Below are 23,212 nucleotides of genomic sequence, written 5' to 3'. Positions count from 1 at the left end.
TGGTGCAAAATAAAAAAGTGTGCATAATGTATAAAAACCATGTTGGTATCTGTATATCATCATCATCAACGTCGTTAGCGATGAACAATCGACTGTGGAATGAGGGCCTCCCCAAGCCGTCCCCACCTCTCACAATCCTGTGGTGCCACAATCGATCCACAACCTGCACATGAACCGATCTCATCGGTGGATACCCTCTAGGTAGAAGCGGTTTCATTTGTCTGTTAGTGTGTCGGTCACAGCATGTACATTTCATCATACAGAATCCAGCGAGGGCACATTGGGACCAGAATAAAACGGGAGCCCACGATCATTGAACATGAGCTATTTATGACCTTAAACCTTATGACCATTATGGTAGGTCAAAAAAAAGACTTGACCCAAGTTGTGTACAACGTTGAGGAAGGAGGGGGGGGGGGGCTAATGGCAGAAGGGGGAGGGGCAACAGAGGTCAAAAATAACGTTCATGAGAATGAGTTGGTGCACTGCCTGGCATGCGATAAGCGCACTGAGCATCATTCTTGAGTTCAGTTTAATTGGCAATTGCTGTTTTGGAAAAGTGAGGTGAACAAGTTGTGAAGAGTGGTTGACTGGGTAAAGAGCTGGATATTTTGTGGATAGAGAGGCAAGCATGTTGGATAGGGTGTGAAAAACCATGGAGGTAGATATTGTGGTTTCATGATATGATATAACGTGTATGGAGGCAGAAATTCTGGGAAGTGATGTAAATATGTTGTGTTTGGAGGCAGAATTATTGGCTATGAAGGTGGATATGTTGACTGGCAGACATACATGTTAGAGGACGCCACAGGGGCGAGATGCTAACTACCGACCCGGGTATGCAGGAGGTCGTGGATTCGAGCCAGACTCTGACTCCTGTATATTTGGAGTTTCCGAGTTCTCCTCGAGATCACGTGGATTTTTTCCGGGCCCTCCGGTTTTTCCCTCCACATTTAGAAACACACGTTGAGAGTATTTGGCTGCTATACATTTCCACATAAGCCACTTTGTTTAGCTATCATTTGTGGCCAGGTCACTTCTAAAAAATAACTGTATAGCTCAGTGGGCCTTACCTAATAAAATAAAAGTTAATTTAGTTAATAGTTTTAGGACGGGCTGACAGGGACGATGCCCTGTTCATAGGAAGGTTGTACTGTAGTTTCTAATAAACCCTCAAAGTGGTGCTCACTGGGCGGCACTTATGTAAATGAGCCGGGACAAATTAAGGTTTAGCCGACTCTGGGCTTCATTTGAATGCAGGAGAGGATCTCACAACCGGAAGCCCTGTTGCTCGCCAACTGAGCTATATCGCGGCCACAAAGAGAGGATTATACGTTCTATAAATATTGTATGTTTTCTTTAAAGCAAAGCCCTGTCAACCCTGCGGGCGAGTAGTCTCAGAGGGCAGCCCTGGCTCGGCTCTGAAGCACCAAGAGGCAGAGCTGTCCGTGGTAGATTGGCCATTCTCACATGAGCTACTGACCTCGTGTTATGCTGCAGTGTGTTCATGTAGACTCTGTGAGAGCCGCAATGATATCTTATTCAAAAGTTTAAAGGCAAAATATCTACCTGCTCACCGAGTTAAGAGTTGAGTGTTAGCATCCCAAATTAAATTTCGATTTAAAGCTTTCGTGACTGCAGGGATTCATCTTCTTGGTTCTTTCCGACAGACTAGTTCTTCACCTGAGGACAGCTGCTTGCGTTGTGGCCGAAACGTCGTGAGAATTGTATTTTATGATGTTAAATTTGTATTATTTTATTATTTCCCTTCTACATGACTTTACCGAAAGAACCAAGAAGATGCATCCCAAGTTAGTAAGCGATGAGGATAGGGTTTTGTCTGGCTAGTATGGTCTGTCTCTTAATAAGTGTGTCCGTCCCCATAATGCTTAGGATGCTCTCCTCAAGCTTGATCTGTACTCGCAGTGCTGTGGTGGTTCAACTGCCCAAGCACACAATCAAAAGGTCGTGAGGTCTAATCCTTGTCAGTGGTTGACAGCCCTTCATCACCCCTCCCAGGATGGCATTGTCATAGGAACGTGGAATTTCCACTTACTGGCTCAGGGCCAACTAGAGGCGAGTGCAGCTTATTGGAGCATGGAGGCATATTCACTTTACTTTGGATTACTAATTATATGCCTATGACCAAACCTCCCGGAATGCACGCAGATCTCAGAAAATAAGCAAGTTTTAGCCTGGATAGTGCTTAGATAGCATCTGATATTTGTCCAGAGCACACCTGCACAATGCCGATGAATGTTCGCATTACAGGCGCCTTCTTGAACTAAACCACGATCCACACGCTGGATGATATGCTGCCAAATCCACTTTACCCTTCTGACACTTCATTTGCATTCCAAATTAATTTCTAATTACATAATAACATTTATACTTAAAATGTTAATCAATTAAACTGCCAGGGCAATTCTTTATTTAATTCTCATACATTTTCAATTTAAATGATAATCAGCCCAGGACAGTAGAGGCTAATTAATCTACAGCGAGTACAGTAATGCAAACGAACACGTCCCTATCCAGAATCAATTAGAGGGTGATCGTGTGAACACTGGAGGCCCCTATCCTTAACTAGAGACACTTGGATCACGAGGACACGACTATCACATATTTACAATCACATTATACACAAGGGTGAAGAGCCATTAAGATGCGTTTTATGGGTTTTATTCTTCCCACATATTTTCTCTTGCAACAATAATTCGTGGTAAAATATATTCAAGTGTGCACCCTCACTCACCAAGACACAAACGTATCCATTTAGCGGTAACACAAAAAACTGTTGTGGCAGGTGACGTTCATGAGTGCCTGCCAGGTATGGCACCTCCGATTTAGCACGGTTGGCTACGTAAGGTGCGAAAGAAGTTCAAGGTTTGTGGACAAAACCACCCTTAATTTAGTTTGCCTCCTCAGTGCTGATGTTCACATGAGCCTGACAACTCTACCAGGGTAGATACAGCCTTAAATCTCCACGAGGGTAGAGATTTAGGGCTGTGTCAACGAAGGGAGGGCCCGCGACGGGCTCGGACACCGCTGATATTGCTCACGGTCGGCAATCGAACCTCGGGCTCCGACGACCGCAGCAGCAGCAGCACACAGTGTTTGTGAACCACCGCTCCATGAAATCCCCGCGCAAAGCGCACACTGCGTAGCACACGCACAGCACTAAGGGCCCCCCTGGTGTATTTATTCCGCATGCAGCGGCGCGTGCTCGCTTTATATTTTTTATACATATAGATGATTCAGCCGGCCCCGCACCACTAAAGGGAACGTCCGCTGCAGGCCGGGCAACGTAGCGGTAGCGCCACACGATACGCGTGCCCTTTCATGCGGGTGGGGGGGGGCGGGTGAGCTCAATGTCAGATACACATGCAATCATGGGCACACATAAATCACACTCCGCCGTCAATGTTTACTGCACGGCTTTAATACGCGCCCAGCTTCGAGAGGAGCAATGCGTTTTATTCACTCGCATCATTAGTTATTCACCGCAGCGTATGCCTGGCCAGCACAACGCTGAGGGTTGATCGTAACGCAATCACTCTATATGGAAGAGGTTTTTTTTATATATGCCGTGCGGTTCTTTCAAATTTGCGTAGCTGTCAGGTCAGGTTTCCCCCAGGATGTAAACGTGTTTTGGTACGGGGCAGACAGAGAATACACAGACTTACGGCCATAATTGACTCCTATAGATATCGCTAACCGGAGTATATGTGTGTGGCGTGCAAAGAAAATTATATTCTGCAGCATTGCAGATAACCCTTGGTAATTGAACAAAAAGACAGCGCGCCGATTTACGGCATTCATCATTCATTCATAAACCAATGCAGCGTTAAGTCCTCTCTCTGCTCACAGCATGGGTCTGCGTGGCGACAATACCCGGCACGGTCACACATGACCTAGTTTCAACGTTGCAATCCCTCGAGGTGATTCCGTTCTATTTTGTTTCCACACTTGGCTGCCACCCCATCACTAATTTTAGCCATTCTTCGTCACACTCTCTTGTGCAATCGACTACGTGAATATATATACACACGCAATGCGCAATAAACGGACATTAATGTTTCGCGTCTGGAGATGCGTGAGTAACATAAACTGATTTTGCACGAAAGCACAATTTTTTTGAGGGTTTAAAAAAAAACTTGGATTCTGCCGAACACGACTCACAGTGTACACGGATCGATCTATCTCTATCTATCTATCTATCGGATGTGTGTAAATATATATTTGTCGAACTCAACACATTTGTCAATACCACCGTGGCCTTAAAAAGGAAAGATATATAATAGATGACGTTTTGAGCAATAGCACTTCTTCATAGCACATAACTCTGATATTTTATGTGCTAGGAAAGAAAGATCATTGCCAGAAACGTCAATTAAATATATATTTTCCTTTTGAGGCCACAGTGTTATTGACGAACGTGTTGAGTTTTTGTTGCTGTTATTTGTGCTTGTGCACCACTGCCAACGCAGTTGTCACCAAATAATGCGTTTATCTACGGTGCACCCTGAACCCAGCATGGACACAGGGGGTTCAGGGTGTGCAAGCACTGGCGGAGCCAATGGGGTGCGGGGGGGGGGCACATGCCCCCCCAATGATCCAATCGAAATCCATAATTTCGATCGGATCATTGGGGTTTATTAGTAATAAATCGGCATTTTGCGACCCCCACTGCCACTGTGTAGCATATTATTACGTGCCAGGGACTCTATGAGATGATAGGACAATAGTCTGAGTCCATAATTGGCAATAAGTAACGGCAAAGCGGTTATAAGCGACTCACAGAATTGTGCGCAGTTGCGTATACAGTACACGACTTCCCTGAAGGCATTCACCTTCAGCGAGTGCGATGCTGATCACACACGGTTCGAATTCGACCCTCGATCGATGGCTGCGCCATCGCCGCACACTCGTCGAATAAAAAGCAAGGGACAAGTCCTTACTTACTAACAACTCCTCTATCATTTTTCATTGCTGGATGGGTTGCCCCCCCCTATCTGAAAATCCTGGCTTCGCTATTGTGCGCAAGGACGCTGCACGCTGGCAAGAGGAGGAGAAAACCAGCGGGCGAAACGCTGCTGCTACCAGAGCACGTGCACACTGAGAACAGGGGTACGCATGCATCAGCGTCAGCGATAGGCTTGCAATGATACACGGCGGATACGATACGTCGTACGATACAAGGCCCGCGACGGTCGCATCGACCGTTATGCACGAATGCATGGTCTTTATTGTTGGGCATTTTAATTGTTCTGAGTTATCGACAGCATCGTTATTATAGGACATCATTTTCCTAGTTCATTAACTTTTGTCTCACGTAGACTGACAGCACGTACATTACTCGTGTTTTAAATTTGAGCCCTACCTGCCAAATGTGGATGATAAAATAAGTCCATTGAGTTCTGCAGGCTTAAAGCGAAGAAACTGCAGTTGAAGAACTTTTAAGTCATCCTTATTTGCACTGTTAGTGCAAGCAACGCACTCAACACAACATAACCGTGAAGTACAATTTTTTGAAGTACAGTTTGAGCAGCTGATGCAGCATTGTGATAATCATCACAACGTTCAAATGAGTATCCTATCGTATTGCGAAACAAATTATATCACGGCAACCCTAGTTAGTGCAAATGTTGTTTTTCCTGACACAGCGCATGCACCCCTAGGATCGGTCGGTGATACCCGGACCAATTCCGTGTACACGCAGAGCTCTCAGCATTTGCAGCAGCTGCCAAGTAGTCGCTGCTGTGATGGCTGGGCACTTTGCATGCGCGTGCCAGTTTAAATGCGAATGTGTGTCGGTGCGGCATTCCATTGTGTGTGTGTGTTTTTTTTAAAGAAAATGTTTGGCTCAGCGTTGTCTTTATTTAATTCTCCCCCACCTCCCAGGTCCAGGGTTGAACACTAACTCCACCCTTGCAAGTTTCACACCTCTGCTAGCGCACTCACTCACTCTGGTCAGAGTACGGGCCTTGCTGACATTTTTCGAACCTGATCTCACATTTTCTCCCTCTCTCATTGTTATGCTCCATTTGTACATCTCTCCCTTCACCCACCACTTATTACCAATCTCAAGCTCTGTCAATTCTCGGCGTTTTAATGCCAAAACCCAACTCATGACTGACTTTGATGATCTTACCTCCACTCTAGGCCCCTCCCTCCCTCTCCTCCTCCTGGGTGAAATCACACGAGGCGATGAACTCACAAAAATCCCACAATGCATGCATTACGATCAACTCACCACCTGAAAGCCCAACAGACTGGGGAGTCTCACAGCACACGACAATCTCTGAGTGACCCCCCAACCTCAGCTCTGAAGCATGGACCACAGGCCAGTAGATCTGGCACAACCTTGGGCACGTAATTCACCAAGTTCCAACAAAACATTCGTTAAAAATGCACTGGTTTATCAATAAATTCTCTCCTCTCAAAATAAACTACTGACACACGCGTTAAATTATATATGTGTCCGCTGCATAATTTATGCCACGGCGTTAATGATGACAGCGGTGAAGTGTTTGTGATTTTCAGCTTACAGGTCCAGTGCCAAGTATTTACAGATGAACCAATTTCTTGTTGCACAAATGCAGAAATCAGAGGCAACCAAATGACAATTAGACGGTCCAAGAAAAATGCTTCAGCAAAACCTTTTTCTGTTAGCGATTGCAAAAAAAAAACGACACAAGAGTTGAACAGAAAAGCCGATAGGGAGCAGACCTTCCGCAGCCTGCTATGAGGAGACGAATCAATCGCAACAACACAGAGAGCGCAAGCTTTCATCAACAAAGGCCATCGGAGAGAGTGAATACGGACATTATCAAGCAGATCTCCCCAATGGAGCTGACACCAAAGGAAAGACAAAATTCACACAAAATGAGCTGTCAGGCAAAATGACGCAAAAAAACGATTCCCAGCAGTAATCAGAGCAAGTCTGAATAGGCGGCGGAACAGCTTAATGGTTAGTGTCAAAATAATAAAAATCAGAGCTCAATATAGCACTGTGGGGGCACTTACTCATCGGAGGCCCTATGCCCGTGGTGGGAAATCCAGTCACCACTTGGTGTGGCTGCATACATGAATTTCCACAGTGTTCCGGTATTCTAGCAAGGACTAACAGATGCATACCATCTGCTGTATATATACACACACACACACACAAAAACATCCAGCCATTTCCCATCCCAAGCACACTATGTCAGTCATGGAAGTTTTATTTCGACCATACTTCACCACACTGGTCAGTTCGAGTTGGTGTAGGTGGAGGAGGTGGAGCGGCAGGCGGGGGAAGAGATGGCAGGGCTGGTTCTGATATCACTCACCACTGATGTCAACCGTGGCCCTGAATCAAACTCCGGATCTTTGGGTTCGAAGCGCAGTGTGCGTTAACAACTGCGCCACCACTCCACCCATTGCTGTATATATTTCCTGTTCAAGTACAATAAATGTCTTCTTTTGCTCGGCACTCAGTGGGTAGGTAAATGGAGGATGGAATGCTCTGCTACACAAGCAAAGGGTGGGCACTCAAGAGAGTATGTGTAGCACACAGTGGCACAGGCCGTGCATTTCAAATGCGTTGCTTGTTAAGCGCTAAAAGTGGTTATCGGTTATAAAAACATGTTTTGTACCGAGTAAGTGAATTCCATAAACTGGCATTGAGTCGACCACCCACTGGGAGTTGTGACTCACAACCGTCCGACTGAATCACATCACCTGGCTGCGCTATGAACTGTCTACAAAATAAAATAATTCAACTCCAGCCATTCTCAAGTTGTCGGCAACGGGGTTGTTTTAAGACCATACTTCACCATGCTGGTCATTGCAACAAATGTCATTCCAATCAGATGGAATATGCCCTAAATAAATAAACAAACAACCTCTGATTTTATCGTGTTGGTGTTTTGTGCGGCCATTGGTGACCAAGCTAAGACCGACAATCACGTGAAGGCTTTAACGACAGGTGGAAGAATAATGGTCTCTATCCCAGGATCTCTGTGGCCGATAGCCTCCGGAGCCACCCAGCCACCACTTTTATTGATCAATTTATCTCTAAGGTATTGCATTATTATGTTATCAAAACGTTGCCAAATTCTTTTAAACGTTGCATAGGGCTTACCCTCAGTGTTAACCTTTCGATGGAAATTTCACATTTCTACATTGCGATCTGTCTATTCACAAGACGACCACCGCTGACTTCCCAAAAAGCGGTACCCATATTATTGACTCCGCAGTGATGATGGACTGCGTTTACCCCCAATGGAGGAGCCTCAGATGCTCAAGCAAGAGTTTGGTGGTGCTCATCAACGCCAATATCCCCGAGCCAGCAGTGGAAATTCCACGTTTCTGTGCAAGGCCGCCGTTCTCTCCGGAGCACGGCCGTTTTAGTCGACCCCCAGTGGGCGCGTGGAGTCTCAACAAGGTGACGCTCACCCCACACCACGGCCAGGGCTCACCTCGGGTCTGCAGGAAGTCGAGCTGCTGGATGGAGTTCAGGAGGGGTCCGCTGTCGAGGGAGAGGTCAAACTCGGGGTTGGCGCGGGGCTGCAGCGCCCCCCGCCCCCACTGCTCCTCCGTGCTGTGCACGCGCTTGATGAGGGCATCCGAGATCTGCTCGGCGCACGCAACGTGTGTGTGTGTGAACACACGCAGCGTACACAGACAGCGTACTCACATAGCGTACACACAACGCGTACACACAGAGCGTACACCCATAGCGTACACACGCCGCGTACACACACAGCATACGAATAACATACGCATCTTACATATAGCATACACACAGCATACACACTGTATACACAGCGTACATGGACAGTGTACACATAGCACACACAATGTATACGCGTGACGTGCACACACGGAAATTGGAAAAGCAGCTAATTTGAAACTTGTCCACTGCGTTAGGGAGACTGCAGAGGTTTCACCGCTTTGGTGAAGTTTTATACCCTTTTTCCACTAGCACACCCAAGCCACGTCAGCACGGCGTGGTTTTCCACTGGCTGTTTAATCAAGCCGGGCCAGTACCATACCATGAAACTCTGGCCTCATGAAACATCCGAATCTGACTCAGAGTTAAGCAGGGGCCAGACTCAGGGACTCTGAAAGCACGAAGAGCAACCCAGATCCCAGGCCTACTGATGGTCAGGTCAATAAAGCAGAGATGTAGGTCCTGTTGGAATTTCCTTACACCTCTGCTGCAGCAGACGGAGAGAAAATATGGCATCTGTGCAGGAACGCCCTTTCCTGAAACCATCACTTACACACAATAACCGCCATTCGCCACTAAGTGGCGGTGGCGACGTTACCACGGCGCTTGTGCCAGGCTATGTGCACGTTGAGGCCACACACACACATGATCTCACGCACACACACGCACACAGGCTGGTAACCACGCCACGCGCACGTGACATCATTAATATTGATGAGCACTTTAATTTCACCGCACGATGTTGCCGTATCACGCGCAAACCCCCCCCCCCTTTAGGCATGCGCCAACCGCTGTGAATTTGAATGAGCTCGAGAGGTGAACTGTTGACGGTGCCGTCTCGCACCGCGCCCGCCAGCCCGACCCGATGCTCCCCTCCTGCACCTTGCCCTCACCTCCACCCCTCGCTCGCGTCTTACAAAACGACAAGGGTTGGATGGGCACGTAAGCATGTGTGTGCGTGTGTGTTTTCATGTTGCGCCTAGAGCGCCTTTGTCAATCCACTGCTGGATGAGCGCCTCCCCGCCATGCAGTGGGGGGGGGGGGGGGTTGGCCATACTTCACCACGCTGGTCAGTGCAGGTTGGTGAAGGCAGGAAGCACAGACGATTGAGCATAGTGCAGCCCAGCAATTATTTTGTTTGTTTATTCCACTCTTGCAACATAACGCTGCAGTAACCTATAATAGCTGCGATGCACGGTGGACGTCCATCCAGGCACTATCCAGGCTTAATTCTGCTTAGCTTCTGACGAGATTGGGCACATTCTGGGTGATTTGGTCATCTGTGATCATTGATCATGTGACGACTTTAGTTCGTGACGCTGTGCTGCCCTGCCCCTTCTTGGCACGTTTATATCTGAATAGGCACCCTTTTAATAAAACAATTGTAAAAACTACTTGGGTGACGCATTTTACATTTTCACAGTACTGAAAGGATATTCCCAGATTTAGCTTTTGTTGCCGAAAAAGAATGACATTGAAGACGAGACATTTCTCGTTGTGGAGCCTATGGATGTGCATATCAATACTTTGTGCTGTGACTGGCAATCATCGTGGGGGTGGAGGTAGCATAGCTGCTGTTGTCATCATGATGATGCCACAGGATGACAATTGCGTGCGTCTAACCACAGCCACCGTAGCCATGAGCAACGGCATCAGTGCATTCTGTTGGTGGCTTCCGCCGCTGAAACTCGTTTCACGACTCCCTTCAGTCATGCGACAGCGTTCGCGGGGGTCTCGCAGTGATTGCGCGTGTGAGTGCGCAGACTGGGAAGTGGGATGATCGACAGGTGAAAGGGATGAAGGGAATTAGGAGTTGAGTCGCGAGGGGACAGCGGAGTCAGTTAAGACAGCGGAGTTAGTTAGGGGAGAGAGTCAGTTAAAACAGTGGAGTGAGTGAAGGAGTGAAAGGAGGAGTGAGGGAGCAGAGCGTGAATAGTGTTCATATAAATACTGTAGCATGCACAAATTGGATAATATTAAATAGTTTGCAAAACACATAACGATAGTTTTAAGTGTTGATATTTTTTACTGGAATATATTCGTGATTAATAAATGTTACGGTGGACATTTCTTTTGAGTCCTAGTCCGATATGAGAAAAGCAAACCTCCGTTCTGCGTTTCCACTTCCAGATAAAATATGTTAGTCTATCAGTATGTTGGCTTTCCAGATCAATACTCCCAATAAGAGTAACGGTCTGTCAGCGGCAGATGTTTGTATACCACAGCTAACTGGGAAATTGAGTCACAGTCCGTTTAAATATAAAAAAAACAAGTGGGAATGTGTTTTTGTAATCAAGAGAGCAATCGGAGAGCATGTGTCTCTGCTGACAACAACTTCGATTCGTCCCTATGTCCTGTGTAAATCCTAGCTTTGTAACTATTACGAGCTGTGGTTTTAATGAAAACAGTGTTCGGCAGTGTGGTGCTGTGGAAGGGTGAATGACTCACTGAAGGCTTACATCTTGGGGAAGGGGAAAATCGAGCTTATCCCTCCATGATCAATAAAAAAGTACTAGTTTGTGGGAAGTCAACAGTTGTCGTCGCATGGAAAAAACAACTTGCTCCCACCGTACTTGCAGTGGAATTTCCCCCACTGCCCTATTACTGCTAAAAGAGATGGGTATTGCTCCCGGCACATGGAGTGAAACATCAGACGTGTTGAACAACATGCGGCAACAAACTGGAACGCATCGGAGAGCCGTCCAGCACAACCGCGAACATCTACACAGTCGCACTTTGACCACTCGGCTACTGCTGCCTTGAGTTTGATGTCGGTACCTGCAGGAATCCGCTGGGGTCGTTCTCTTTGATCACCTCCAGGCAGAACTCTATGAGCCCTGTCGTCTGCCGTAGCTTCACAGAGCAGTGGCTCATCTGATCCCGCACCAGCTGTGAACAGAAACAAGCGGTCACGCACGCACATGAGGTATGTGCATACGTGTATACGTGTGTTGAGGTGCAACAGACGACGCTGACACAGTTCTTGAGTAAGGGCGGATGCCAAGGTTTATTAAGGGCTAATGTCGGTAACTTTTTCAAGGCTTACACCTAACAGTTGACAACCTTAATAGCTTCCCAGGGGAAAGGATACTGGGAAGTTCCTAGCTCCCCCAGGCTATTCGTGCTCTTCCCTCAGCACCGACCGAGGGGTCATCCAACTCGGTGGGCCGGGTGAGTAGCCACCCTAGCCTGGCGCTAATTCCCCCTACCCTGGATCCCGACTCCTTAACTCTCTCCGTCCCTGGCCCTTCGCGACGACCCCGTTCACGTCACCGGTCCGAGATTATATATCCCAGGGTGACAAGACGTCAATCATTCTACACCCCAGGGTGACAAGACGTCATCAACTACTCCACAACACGTGTACCAACCAAAATCGGCACGAATACCACCCAAAAACCGCACGGAACAAGTCAGCAACCGATTTGTTGTACTTCCATTTCCTGGCTTTCTGGCCCAGAAGCACGTGATCCACCAACCTTGTCTTCGAAACACGAGACGACACGCTTGAATCATTGTGTCTGGATAAATTGTACAACAGCTACAGATGTTAGATTGATGTTAGATTTCCTCCAATCAAGGGAGCAATCAGTCTACTCTTTTATGTAAAACCCTTGCTGTGATCCCTTACGGGACAACACCATGGGCCCAAATCCCAATTTTGTTGTAAAATCTGCTGGCAGAATCTTTGGCTGAAAATGTATTATTAATTACGACACACATTTAACTTTTTGCGATGCGACCAGAAAATCAATTACAAATAAAAAAAAATATTCCACTGCATTCACCGACAAATTTCATCATCAATTTCGCCGGGAGGAATGGACGAGGCGCCATTCCTTGCCGATCGGCGGCAGCCAATCCAGAGATCGGGACGTGCAAGGGAATTCCAATCCGTTTCACACACGCACGTACGTGTAATTCCGTGGCGCAGACACCTAAATCAATTTGTGAAGGTCTGTGTCAACGGCTCAACCTCCTGCAGAGTCGTGTGGGGTCGCAGAGAGGACTGCATCTGCAAAAAGTCTGTACGGTTTCGTAGGGGTCGAACCCTGCTTTCAACAAGTGGAGGGGCATTCCGTTTGCTACAGTGATGAAGTGTGTAACTTTGCTTCTATCAATGACTTAATTTCTCATGGAGTATTTTCCAGGGTCCCATAACCCCAAAATCCCCGGACCCGACTGCCATAGGCAGACTTTGACTTCTATATTTGGGGGAGGGGAGCAGGGGTTCGCTTTGTCCCTCACATTAGGAATTTAGGAATATGTAGTGGTTCACACCAGGGAGATGGAAGCTTCTTAGAGGCAACACGTTTATTAACAATGAAGCCCTAAACACGAAGGAGTATATCTGCCCCTTCACCAGCTAACCTAGGGAGGTATCCCCTCAGGGCTAGCTAACTCTAGCACACACTGGGTGGCGACCTCAGACCGGACCCCGTCTCGGGTCCAGGTCTCGCAGTCAGGCAGGTCTTCTCTCAGTGACGACTTGAGTTTTGAGTCTTGCGACAGCCGCCCGACCCGTTCAGTGCTCCGGCTTATATTGTCCGTGGCGGGTCTCACTCTGCCCTTAGCCACGCCCACCTTCTCGAGCCTTCGAGAAGAACCTGGTCCTGGTCCCGTGGTCCCCGAGCCCCCTCTTAGGGGGCCCCCGGGCTGGTACCTCAGGTCACTAAGCCTCCGGGTTCACACAGAGCGCCATGGCCTCCTGTAAACCCGTGCACCGTACCCGGCACTCTCGCCCCCTAACCTCTAGAGGCTGGCACTGCACGTGGAGTGCAATGCCATCCATCCTTGATTGACGATCTCAGCCGGCCCCCGCTAGGGCCGGTACTGCAGCCGCACAGTGCAGGCTGTCAGGAGTGTGCCTGCCGTAGATCGTGCCCCACACAGCCCGGCTCACACATCATGCAGTGGCATCCCACGATGCCACTACACATATAATTAATGTTAAGCCTACTGCCATCTCCCCCAGAGCTCAGCCCCAGACAACTGTAGCTGAAAGGAAGCCCTGTCCCCATCACAAACACATGGGATATTTTGCATGTCTACAGATGCACGCATGTCTAAATTACATACCATAACCAGTTTAACATCACACTCAATGGGAGGGACATCACTTGGTTTACTGATGATGGGTATCATATCCTTCACGAAATACAATTGTTTGATAATTTAACCGTGTAAGAACTTTAGGCTGACCCTGCCCCAATCTACCACAGAGCCATAATGTCTGACGGCACACATTTGAAATTTTTTTCTAGTAAAATCAGACTCAGCTACAGTGCAATATGTCCTGCGAATGTCTCTGAAGGAAATGGAAACGGTAGAACTGAGCCACCTTTCTGCATAAACGGGCATCGTTCTGCCAAAACAGGGCAAAACGATGGTCAAAAAACATTTCGATACGAGTTTAACACGGAGTAGTAGTAGGCTTTCGCGACCAATATTATCCATGATATAGGTGTTTGGGTTAGATCGTGTAAATATAAATGTGTCGTTAAACCCGCCACCACCCAACACAGCCAATTAGTAAGGTTTGTCACGCCAACAATTCGTTACTAGTTCAGCACACCGGTGTGTTGGAGTGTAAACCCACTACATTTACAATTTGAGTACGAAGTTTCGCTGAATTGGGCCCCATGCCCCTTGTGAGGAGGGAGGCTTGGGTGTAAACAAATCAGCTGTGCACTTACCGTCATTAACCGACGATTAAAGTGACAATTACGCACGCCTCTGGGGACGGAGGCTTGCGGTTGAGTTGTGGGGAAACTGGGCAGATGTAAGAGGGGAAGGAGGAGTGAGCGAGGATGCTGTCACTTGAGTGCCCCAAGTTGCACAAAGTGTGCATGTGGTGCATCTGCCAGTCACTGCATTAACTTAACCCATTACACCCGGGTCAGTTGTTATATCCTGCCAACAAACCTTTTGAGACTTTTGTGGCCTCAAAGTACACCTAGGCTAGCACAATCACTGTCAGTATGATTTCCAGCCATGCACAACATGAGTAGCAAGTGTAACGTGTTTTGGACCTCCTATAGATTGACTCGGCCTTAAATAAATTACCTGTCATAGTGTCAACACAAAGGTGACTGAATACCCTCGTCACACCACCCTTGTATTCTGTGCCAGTCTTAATAGATGCTCGCTAACAGCACTTAATCCTACAGTCGTTGAGGTTGAACGGGAGATGCTGTGCTGGTGTCGGTGTGTGCGTGTGTTTTTTATGCTTTGTGTATGTTTGAGTGAGTGTGTTGTTGTTTTTTCCAGGTGATGTGACACATTACAAAATCACGTCGCAAGAGCCAACACCCACAGAGGGGATCTTGCAGTTTTAGTGGCTCCCAGTGGGAACCGTTTATGTAGCTTCCAGCTAACCTCACCAGACTCTAACAATTAACACCGAGACTTGTCCCACAAGCAGACTACTGCACAAAAACCAATACAGGGTGCTTAAAAAAATGTTAACACTTCTCTGAGAATTTGCAACAATGTCACAAGAAATGGGCCTCCGGGCTCTGGAGAACACCTGGAGAAGATTACAGGCACGCGTTGACAATGACGCACAATCTGAAGATCTTAATGATCTTGTTGGAATATTCGTGGCTGAAGGAAGTCATGAATGAAGGGAGGAGCAAGTCCATTTTAAGGCCTTGAATGCCACGGCGAACATCGAGTGGCGAGCGATATCGGAACCAGTCACGGGCCTGGCCCACGATTCCTTCCGCCAACCCGCACCGACTGACCGGCGAGGTGAAGTATGGTCAAACCGGCCCCATGGCTGAGACAACGTGGGGGAGGCCATTAACCAGCAAAGAGCTGTGAATAATTACTGTTATTATGTCTGTTACTATTAAGATTGTAGGCCTCTGCGGCATGTCACAGTTGGCACAGCTGTCGTTGCATTAAGCTGTAGTCATTCGCCTGTTAATTATATATTTAATATCAATTAGATTATTTTATTTATTTAATGAAAGCATTCCGAATAATGATGTAGCCATTACCTTGATACGATCATTCGGTCGCACGCTGAAAAGGGAACACTAATACGGATTTCCTAATTATGATATTTTGTCATCTGATTACAGGAATGCATTGTTACCGACTGGTTATCCTCCAATACCACCCTTAAAGGTACGCGTGTGTCATCGAGACAATTGCAAAGTAGCGAGTGGGCGCTGGGCCACCTCGCACTGTGCATCATTTGAAGGCCACCCGCAGCTATAAACAAACCCTGCAGCTGCAGCTGTTTTTGATGTGAGACCACCCCAGAACAGTGCTATATGTTATTTTTTGTTAGCGAAAGGATCGCCGCATTCGTATTGCACAGGGCGTCTAATAAATCAGCGTAAACGCGTAATTATCTCCCGCTGCTATTTGGGCGAAGGGTGTGTGTGTTGTGTGTGCCTATGCATAATTATACCGTTAGAGTGGGTGTGTGTGTTTGTCAGTATGTGTGTGGGGAGTGGAGCGGTGGCGCAGTGGTTAGCGCAATGTGCTGCGAAACAGGCCACCTGAGTTCGATTCTCGGCCAAGGGTAACGTCTAGACCGATCCTGGGTCTCTCATATATAGATTCAACCTTAAATGAGTAGATGTACATCAGGGCTGTGTGTACACATCAGCACTGGGGAGACAAAAGTGGCATGCTGGTCTTAATGGATGTTCACTAACAGCACTTGCCCCCACAGTCTGGTAAAAGCTGCATGTGGGGCCTTTGTCTTTGTTTGTACAGGGAGCACTGCAGTTCTAAGAGAGGTTCTCGCGCTGTGCTTTGATCATGGTGGCCTGGATGTAATTTCTGGCCATGCTCATCAGTAGCAAATGGTATTTGAACTGATCCTAGGTCTCCCTATGTTGGTTCAACCCCAAATGAGTAGCTGGTGAAATGTGTAATCATCAGTGGTGGGGGTGGGGGGTGTGAAGGTCACCACTGTGGTGCTGGACACTGGGGACATCATGATTCAGCCTCCCTACAACTTGATGAATTGTTGCGATCCAGGGTTTGCGATTCAATCGAAAGAGCAAATTCCCTTTTGAACATTGTGTTGAACGTGGCGGCACAGATCGTGTGAACCCGAATCAAACAGGGTCGTTTCTCACAGATGACATTTGATGCTTAATAATTGATACATGTGATGCGTCGTTACGTGCACAGTGTCCACACAACCTGCGCAGATGCCGTGCCGCGCCGGTGCCCTGGTTTTTTCGCTAACGACCCTTGCTTGCCTCCAGAGTGTGCATGATAAAAACCAAAAAGGGAACTTTGTTTACGAGTTCCATCCCTAGAGGCTGTCAGCAAAAAAATTGGAATGTTACCGCTGAAAAAATGAAAACGTTACATGATGCACCGATCCTCAACCCGGGTTATCCATTGGGATGACATCACAACGGGGAGGGGGCGGACTCACTCCAGTTGGGTTCGAGTGTGAAAACACGACTCAATTCCTCGAGCGTTAATATCAAATCGAGCACAGATGCCGAGGCTTATTTTCCCATCGTGCCTTCGATCGAGGGGTCAGTAGATCAGGAGTTGAGAACCAAAGTGTTGCTGAAAATAAAAGGGTCATCCTCCAAATCGAAATTGTTTCACAACGTTGGGGCAAAGTATACAGTCGTCATAACTCTGGTATTCATTATGATATTACGTGAACATTAAGATGTCACACACAATACGATCCCAATATGATTTACAAATCATCTAAATGTGTTCTGCGTCTTAAGACGCTGTACAAAAACAGTGGACGTTTATTTTATAGAGACGGTGGTAAAGTCGGTGAGACAGATGGACAAAACATGCTGAGCCCAGATTTGAAAAAGGGGGCAGGGCATTAACTGCATGAATGATCGGGGTTGCCCTATAGAAATTCTGGCCAATGCCATAAAAAAACGATGTTATAATAATATGCCACTCTTTGTCAATCCACCGCTGGATAAAGACATCCCCCCGTGCCATGTCGGTCATGGAGGTTTTTTTCGCTATAATTCACCACGCTGGTCTGCAGATTGGAGAAGGGTCTGATGACCTTTTCAGATATCCCTTGCCAGCTGATGTTATCTGTGGCCAGGATTCCAGGCTCCGTTCTCATCCTCGCCATGTGAACGTGTAATTTCTATAATTGGCACACAGTCGCCGACAGAGATTAGCTCCTACCAATGCGTATTTGCATATGGGGTTATCCTTTCAATTAAGCTTATCTTGCAAATAAAATATAATCAGGGTACTAACAAACTGTCAACAAATAGATTTTCCGTGAATTAGCACCAAAACATCCATTTGTATAGCATGAGTTCTGAGACAGAGTTTATGCCACCTGTGCCAAGTAGGAAGATTAATTATTCGCTGTTTTGATCCAATCAAACCATGTAATTGCTTCCATCCTACGCACGCAGTTCCAAAAATTTGACGAGTTTAATTTAGTTTAACACTCAATGGTCTCAAGCATCTTCCATTCAGTTGCAATAACACAGACGCTGCGCAACACCAAATGTGGAGATTTTGCAGATTCACTCTCAAGGCTGGGGTCCGTATTGTACAGCATCGTGAAGCTGCGTAGCGATGTGAAGGAAGGATAGGTGGTTGCCATGGCAGCACACGTGCACAGCAGGTCGGATTCTGATGCTTAGAAAATGTGCCAAGGATTCAGTCAGCGAGGACAGCGGCTGCTAATGTCTGATGCAATCCGTGTGTACGTTGAACTTTTTTCGCACCGTACGTATCCAGCCATGCTAATGGGAGGTGTGGGGGAAGGACAATCTACTTCCGCTTGCGTATCTTAATGAACTCATCATTCAGTGCAAAAGCACATTGGTTATGGCATCAACGGCATCGTTTGTCACAATTAAATCTTAAGGGGGGTTTGAATGCAACTGCATCTCCAGACATTGTCGACAACGGTTGGGACATGCACAACCGTGGGGGTAAGAAGCCTCACTTATGTATTCATGAAGACAAGGAGACAGTGAGTCATAGACAGGGAAAGATGACGTTCTTGAGCTCTTGAAAAGAGACAGCTCTTTTTCTTCTTCTGAAAATCACTTGGAAAATGATGCACCTGGCATATTTGGGTGTAAGTTTTTTCAATGCTGAATCGTAAAATTGATGTTCCTAAACTGGGGTTTTTCATGGTTTAAAACGGGCAATCTGAACGTTGCATCAAACCAGCCAAATATGTTTCATTTAATTCACTAAACCCATTTTTGAACTGGGTGCGTGTTCCCATAGCACGCACTATGCACATAAAAAAATTCCTGCAAGATGCTTCTTTTATTGTCATTTTCATTTCCAAGGGACACCAATTAGGCACGGGGATTGAACGATCAGTGTGTGCCAAGTTACCTCCTTGCACAAGGGCAGGGGAGATGGCAGCACAGATGGCTGGGGGGGAAGGGAATTCTGGACTCATGTTGGGCAACGTGGCCAACAAACACCCAACTCCTCGTGGGCATTTCTGCCGACCTGTCCGGACGCTGCTTGTGGCAGAGCCTACGGAATTCTCTTCCATGAATAAAAGGTTGAAGAAAGTGCCAGTACGGAGAGATTTGCATAACTGGCGGGAGAGTTCGGCGTAAAAGATGTGTGTGGGGGGAGGATGTGCGCTTGGCACACTTTTACAAAAAAATATGCATGGTTCACCTGTTATTTAACAGCTGTAGCATTGTTATTAATAATAGTGGATGACTGCCATGTAGTTATCACAAACAAGCCACGGAAAGTCACGTAGAAGGGAAGTAATAAAATAATAAAAAGAAAACATAATAATTTTTATTTATTTATTTTATTACTTCCCTTCTACGTGACTTTACCGAAAGAACCAAGAAGATGAATCCATGCAGTCACGAAAGCTTTAAATCTAAATTTAAGCCACGGAAAGGATCGTATTTTTTTTATGTCAATGCACGCTTGGATCAGCCGACACTAACCCGAGCTGAAATCAATTATAATCGTACTTTTTTCTGCCCACGTGATTTTTCTAAGACGTCACCCTGCACTCGACGACGCACGGGCGACGGTGTCGACCCCGTGACGCCGACGATCACTTCCGAGGGTGTCCTGCCTCAGAGTTGGGGCATCACTATCGTGCGCAGAGGCCGGGCGAGCTGCTCGTGACCGGGCAGAGCGCGCAGGCTGCCATCGAGAGTCGGGCAACCCGGGGCGCGTGCCCTACGTGAGCTGCGTGCACTGGACCCGGACCTGAACTGTGATGGACCCAGGAGCAGGCCAAGTGCGGTCCGATGAGAGCTTCAGATCGTCATTGAGACACCGCATTGTAATTAGATTTGCAGAGAGAGACAGAGCAATCTATATAGTGCTTAAATGCATCAGCAACTCAAAGCGCCTGACATCACATTTCACCTCATGTATTTTTAAGGGTCGTGTCAGGACACGCTGAGGTTAGGTAGGGACACGGGACCACACCCAAGAATAATGATTATTATTATGACCGCTGCCTGCCATTATAATGCGGTAACGAAGCCGCGAAATTGAGGAATGAGATTGGAAAAGACCCTGCGAGGAACTTCTGGAAGTTTCTAGCGAGTGCAGCTGTCCGCGTGCAGCACCCTGGGTGGCTCTGCCAGTAGGGGGGTCGTGGATTCTCTGTATAATCCCTCTTGAGCGTATTCTCTTGAGCGATTCGCGAGCAAGTTTTCAAATACGCGTTGGTTCTTTCGGTAAAGTCACGAAGTTAGAAATGAAAATAAAACAAATCACGATGTTTAGATTGAAACACAAGCAATCTTCTTCTTGGTTCTTTCGGTAAAGTCACGTAGAATGGAAATAAAAAATAAAACATAATAAGATAATTCTCACAACGTTTCGGCCACAACGCATGCAGCCGTCCTCAGGTGGAGAACAGGTCTGTCGAGAAGACAGAAATCTTCATCAGGTGTGACAACCACAGCAAGAAAAAATTGCTGAAGTGGACGAGAGAGCTGCCGTCGCACGAGGTGACTTTACCGAAAGAACCAAAGACTGTGGATTCCTGCAGTCACAAAAGCTTCAAATCAAAATGTTCAAATGTGCCAAATATTTTCCCGTCACGCTGACACACAAGAACCTCGTCTCTCTCTCTCTCTCTCCCCGCGCCGTCTCGCGCTCTCTGGTGGTTCCCTGTCGCGCCCTTCTGTCCGCCGCGACTGCCGAATTGGAGAAATCAATCTTTGCAGCGTGAGCAAAGGCCGTTAATATTTAAGCAGGCGAGAGGCGGTCTGGCGGAGGTGCACTCTGCGTGCACAGCAAGACACGCCAATCGCAACGCACATCACGACGCATGCACAAGGAGGTACACGCAACCACGTGCACATATATTCACACAAAGATCCCCCGTGTAGGCTTAACAGGCTGTAGGAGCAAGGGGCCGTCCATAAATGACTTCACGCACCTAGGGGGGGGGGGGGGGGTCAGACATTTGTGACGATGTGTGACGAGGGGGGGGGGGTTTGAGAAATGTGACATCACATAAAAATGCGCAATTTTAATTAAATTTTGACAAAACGTTCTACTTAATAGACTTTTTAATAAATGTTTTGGGGGGGGGGGGGGGCAGAGCTTTGTGACGTCATATTTGAGGGGGGGGTCTGACTTTTTGTGACGCCGTGTGACGATGCGGGGGACGTCATTTATGGACGGCCCCCAAGTGCTGTTAGCGAGCACCTATAAAGGCCGGCACGGCACAAGAGGGTGGTGGGTGGCCGGCACCACGCCCGCAGGGAGAGGGACACGCAGATGATAATGTGCACCAGGGCCGGATTAAGGCGCGGGGCTTTAGGGGCTGCAGCCCAGGGTGCATCCAGAGATTAAGTGAAAAGTAATTTCATTTGTGAATGCTGAATTGCATTTGTTGTTAGCCTTGTAAAAATAAATTGTATTTTTCTTACACTTTGTTTTCCTTTTGAAAACATTACTGGGGGCCTCACAGTACCTGTAGGCCCAGGGGGGGGGGCCTACAAAATCGTAATCCGACCATGATGCGCACGTACACTTACATATGCGTGAACATATGCTCACATATTTCTACGCGTGCAAATATAAGGATCCTCCAAATAGCCTACGCAGATTTTGCCAAGACATCTATTAAGGCCGCCAGAACGGCGCACGGGAGTGTCCCTTTGTGTCCCCGGTAACGATGCACCGGGCACTCGTTACAGGCTCGAGTCGACCGCAGGCATCGGCGAGTCGAAGCGACGCTGGTTAGCCTTGGCCGGGAAATTTGTGGCTCCAGTTCCGCACGACCCACGCACTACGACTCACCCTCGCGCACGCGCACGCACGCGCGTGGAAATACAAAGACGCGCAGACGCACGCACGCACACAATAAACAAGTGCGCCTCCAAAAGCGACGACTACGAGGCATATTATTATAATTTATTTGATAACGAACGAAAAAGAGAATAACCCACGGTCGCCGTGGCAACAGCCCAGTGTTCGCACTGCGCGGAGAGGAGGCTGGAGAAGGATGATGATGGGCAGACGCGCGCTCCCCAAGCGACCACAAGGATTGTCAATTTATGAACTTCATCCATTTATACATTTTATTAAGGGCTGATGACTATACACGCACGAGCGTGGGATGAGAGCCCCATTGCATCTGGTCTGAATGCAAACATTTTTTTATTGATGTTTTTTTTAAATATATACGCGCATGCGTGCATAGATTGATTTATATGTTCACCGTCTTGCCGATAGCAATCAATGACGTCAATGAAATTCAACTTGCTGGTGGAGGTCGCTGAGTGTCTTAACGCATGAGCTCTGAGCCGGCACCGCTGAGAGAGAGTTTCAATGAATCAGGGTGTCGGTTAGCCCGTGACCAAAACCGGGTTTCACATGCGTAGCTAGTTTTATGGTCTCAGACCTGTCACAAATTAACCGCTTAACATTCATTTGCTTTTGTCTTTTTAATTTGGCACAACAAGGGGCACTAATGGACAAATGCGATTCATGTGGTGGTGGAGGCAGTGGTGCTGGTGGTGGTGGTGGGCCGTTTATGAACAGTGGAATGGATACATCTTGGAGGAGCGAATGTCAAGATTGAGAGGCGCAGCACAACCGCCAGGCGAAAACGGAACCTCGACCAAGACAAGGAATGGCACCAGAAATAAAAAAAAGATACACAGCACAAGCAGAGCCGTGCAGCATTTGACACACGTCCATGCACAGCCCCTTTGCGAATCCACTTCTGGACGAGGGCACCATTCCCCCTCACTCTGTGCAAGTCGTGGCGGTTTACGTGACAATAAGCACCTCAGTACCGTATCTTTGGAATCATGGAACAATATAAACGCAGATATATTACCATACTTCACCACCCTGGTGAGTGCGGGTTGGTGAATGTGAAGAACATTAACGTGAGAGCATAGCAGTGGAGTACTGTACAACAATTAATTTTGCTGTCCTGCCCTCTGCTGCCCACCACGTAGCTTCGCAGGCCATCACAACCTCTTGCTGTGCATGGCAGTTGCCCATCCGAATACTATTCAGGTTCGGCCCTGC

General features: G+C 47.5%; 1 protein-coding gene across 1 annotated transcript in view; it reads right to left on the bottom strand.

The window, feature by feature from the left end:
- LOC133347242 (E3 ubiquitin-protein ligase TRIM9-like) overlaps positions 1 to 23,212 on the bottom strand; it is a 64,797-nt gene that overhangs the window by 20,240 nt on the left and 21,345 nt on the right. Inside the window, exons 6-7 of the mRNA XM_061559350.1 lie at positions 11,498 to 11,608; positions 8,466 to 8,619 (exon numbers count right to left, since the gene is read on the bottom strand). Coding sequence (XP_061415334.1) covers positions 8,466 to 8,619; positions 11,498 to 11,608 — 265 coding nt within the window. The remainder of the gene's footprint in view (positions 1 to 8,465; positions 8,620 to 11,497; positions 11,609 to 23,212) is intronic.

The sequence above is a fragment of the Lethenteron reissneri genome, chromosome 25 (genome assembly GCF_015708825.2).
Source record: "Lethenteron reissneri isolate LAM-NWPU_2019-01 chromosome 25, ASM1570882v1, whole genome shotgun sequence".
Classification (NCBI taxonomy): Eukaryota; Metazoa; Chordata; class Hyperoartia; order Petromyzontiformes; family Petromyzontidae; genus Lethenteron; species Lethenteron reissneri.
Note: the sequence above shows the minus strand (reverse complement) of the source record. Positions and strands in the feature narration are given on the sequence as shown.